Source organism: Garra rufa, chromosome 9, assembly GCF_049309525.1.
Source record: "Garra rufa chromosome 9, GarRuf1.0, whole genome shotgun sequence".
Taxonomy (NCBI): Eukaryota; Metazoa; Chordata; class Actinopteri; order Cypriniformes; family Cyprinidae; genus Garra; species Garra rufa.
Genome location: NC_133369.1, coordinates 37,553,833 through 37,557,545, shown reverse-complemented (window position 1 = coordinate 37,557,545; position 3,713 = coordinate 37,553,833). Strand labels below are relative to the sequence as shown.

Below are 3,713 nucleotides of genomic sequence, written 5' to 3'. Positions count from 1 at the left end.
CCAATTTAACCAAAGCACTTCTCCATCAATTGCTCAGTTTGGTCAGGAGGCCAGGTCTAGGAATAGTCCTAGTTGTTTCAAACTACTTCCATTAAAGGTAACACAGACTAATACATGCTTCTGTGAACCTTCAATGCAGCAGATTTTTTTCTGAACTCTACCCCAGACTTGATGCAATCATGTTTCTGAGCTCTATAGGCAGTTTTGTTTTACCTCAGGGCTTGGCTTTTGCTCTGAGATGCATTATCAGCTGTTTAAGATGTATTAAGATGTGTGTGCCTTTCCAAATCATACCCATTCAATTGAATTTGCCACAGGTAAACTTCAATTGAAATGTAGTAACATCTACAAGCAATATGAGTGCTCCAGAGCAAAATTTCAACTGTGAGTATGAATACTTATGCAATTAAATAATTTAGGTTTTTATTTTGACTAAATATGCAAAGATGTTTAAAACTTTTTTTTTTTTTCTGCTTTGCCAGTATGGTGTATGGAGTGTAGATTTGTGTGGAAAAAAAGTAATTTAAAGCAGTTTAACATAAGGCAGCAACATAAAATGTGAAAAAAAAAAATTAAGGGGTATGAATACTTTCACAAGGCACTGTATACAGAATTTCAAAAAGTACACGTCACTTTAAGAAAATGAAACTGACAAAGATGAGACAACACAAAGCCTTAAATCCAGTAAACAGTGCTCAGATTGTCAATTTTATACTTTTATTAGTTCAGAATACAGTACAAATGTGGAAGGAAAACAATGATAGCAAAAATAACACGTTGGCATACTTTCGACCGTAAACATACACACATTCACATATTAAGAGTGGAATTTAGATTTTCAGTTTACAAATAAAAGACAAAGTACTGGAAATGGTAAATACATGGAGGCTAAACTGTTCAAATGGTGAATAACGCCTTACTGAATTCAGCAGTATTGTGATACCAGCATGAAAATGAGCCAACTGTCAAACATGTATAAAAACACTGTAATAACAATAACAACAAATCATGCATAACGTGATGGATTTGGTCATGTAACATTTTTCCATGATAGGAGCCATCGGTTTATTTGATTAAATCAAATACGAGAATTTCTTGGTCAAGAGAGTCAAGAGATAATGCCAGGAAAGGAAACAAACATTGAGGTGCATAGACAAATAAAACAAGTTTCAGAGCTACTGTATGTAAAAATGGATGTAATTTTCAAAATAATATCAGCGCTACATTAAAGCCAAAATAAGTGGTGTTAGTGAGACAGTAGTTGCTATCAAAAACACGAAACAAAACGAAAAAAAAAACTATGGGAATGGTCGACTGTTAAAAAGTTTAATATTTCTGATAATGTTTAATTTGTTCAGAATCATGTTAGCTTGTCAATAACACTGTTGTTTTTAAACAAAAATGATAAAAATGAGCTGTACAGTTTGTGATGTTGAACGAATTCTGCTCTAGATAAAGCTTCCGTGTAGATAATACGACCCATAATCAAGAAGTTTCTAAAAAGCTTTAGCTACATTATCGTAGACTTAATATTAAATAGAACAACAGGCTCAGTGACTGATGTGCTTTTCTTTGGAAATACTTTTTAAATCGTCAAATCGACCTACAGTTGTGCAATCGCTAAATACCTCTGGCAGTATGTGGAATGAAAACCATCTGAACTGATACTTATGATAATCAATGCAAACTGTATCATCACATATTTTGTTCAATGCGTTTTAAGGACAACACAAATGTGCTTTTTAAAATATTTGTTCATTTACAGGTAAACAATATTCTATAAATGAAGCATGCAAGTCATACAAATAGACAAATCGAGTTGTTCTTTCGCCTTTCCCTGCTTATTGACTATTTCACACAGAGCCCTTCTCTTCAACTACAAGGTATGTTTCGGAAAGCCTTATTGAAAGTGCATGGATGGCTGTGGATATACAGACTTTATACGTCTCGCCTCAGTAGTCAGCTGTGGTACAATTTATGGATGTTCAGAGTTTTTTAAAGGCATGCCGGGAGTCGTACAGCTCGCTGAACAGAGACGGCAGTGCAGTACATTACCTCTGCACCAAGTCAGCCACTACAGTAAAAATTCAAGCCGAAAGAAAATCACGTCTCAGGGGTAAAAACGTTCATATGTAACATTCAAGATGGAGGCACTAACGTGCTCGCACACATCAAGCCCTATCAGAAAAAAGCCAGGGCTAAGAGGGCAAGCTATTGGCCGAGCTCTGACTAAGGCCATTCAGAAAAAGCAGCAGAGCTTTGCCGAGAAAAGCCGAAACTGTCATTGAGCAAACATGAGGAAAATGAGAAACGGAAGAGAGAAGTACAACACTCACGAACACATACGGCAAATACATTTTCAACGCTGAGCCAATTATGTGTCTCGAATTTGGTTTGGGTTCGTGGCAAGTTCCACCGATCAATGTTTGGCCTGCTTGGCACGTTGGGTATGGCACTTCATGCACAGAATTCTGCCATCCAATGGATAGCAGCCATCAGCGTCTGCCTCTATGGAAAGGGGACGAGCACAATCCTGCAATAAAAGAAGGTCGACATTTCTTATTTTTCAAAATGTTTCATCTGTGGCTGAAATAGGTTAAAGTCACAAACAGAAACGTCTTCGTACCTCACAGCGGTAGCACTTCAGGTGAAAGTTCTTCTCTAAGGCAACAACCCTGACTGTCTCTTCACTTCCAGGGTCGGGAATAATCGGCTCATTGCAGCTTACGCAAAGTGGAGAGAAACGGCTGAAAGAGAGCACAAGAACATTTTTAATATCATGTTTAATATTAACATTTTATATGGATGTTTATTCAACTTCAGGCATTTTTATATTCCCAAGGTTTTTTTTTTAGTTCTATTCTATTCTAAATTCTATTTTTGTGCTATAAAAGATTTTTTTTTTCATTTTAAAATGAATTTCTTATAGATTTTATCGTATTACTCCTATCATAGTCAGACTTTCAATCTTAAAAAATATCCAAGCAATTTCAATATTTACTGTGTGAAAATTACTTTTTATACCAGTCAAAAGTTTTTGAACAGTAAGATTTTTAATGTTTTTTTTTAAAGAAATCTCTTCTGCTCACCAAGCCTGCATTTCTTTGATCCAAAGTACAGCAAAAACTAATATCTTTACTGTTTAAAGTAACTGTTTTCTATTTGTTATTTCTATTTTAAAATGCAATTTATTCTTGTAATCAAAGCTAATTTATCAGCATCATTACTCCAGTCTTCAGTATCAGTATCCTTCAGAAATCATTCTAGTATGCTGATTTGCCATTCAAGAAACTTTAAAAATTATTATTATCAATATTAAAACAGTCCAAGGATTAGCATTTATCTGAAATAAAAAGCGTTACAGTATACACTATACCATTTAAAAGCTTGTAGTCAGTATTAGAGAAATGAATACTTTAAATTGATTAAAAATGATTTCTGATAGATCATGTGACTGGAGTAATGATGCTAAAGATTTTGCTTTGAAATCACAGGAATAAATTAAAAAGAAAAAAACTTTCCGCCACTGAATAAAAATTCCGCAGTTCTGACTTATTTTCTCAAAACTGTGAGATAAATGATAGTTTATCTTTATGAATTATAAAGTCAGAATCACAGGATATAAACTTACAACTGCAGGAAGTAACAAAAAACACTGATACTTTCTCACAATTCTTACTTAACAACTCACAATTAAGTGTTATAAAGCTATA

At 34.3% G+C, this 3,713-nt stretch overlaps 1 protein-coding gene across 2 annotated transcripts in view; it reads right to left on the bottom strand.

Moving 5' to 3' along the window:
• Nucleotides 1-695: 695 nt before the first annotated feature.
• zyx (zyxin) overlaps nucleotides 696-3,713 on the bottom strand; it is a 35,834-nt gene continuing 32,816 nt past the window's right edge. For both annotated transcript variants that reach the window (XM_073846815.1, XM_073846814.1), the window contains exons 9-10: nucleotides 2,627-2,747; nucleotides 696-2,533 (exon numbers count right to left, since the gene is read on the bottom strand). In XM_073846815.1, the coding sequence (XP_073702916.1) occupies nucleotides 2,420-2,533; nucleotides 2,627-2,747 (235 nt within the window). In that variant the 3' untranslated portion in view covers nucleotides 696-2,419. The remainder of the gene's footprint in view (nucleotides 2,534-2,626; nucleotides 2,748-3,713) is intronic.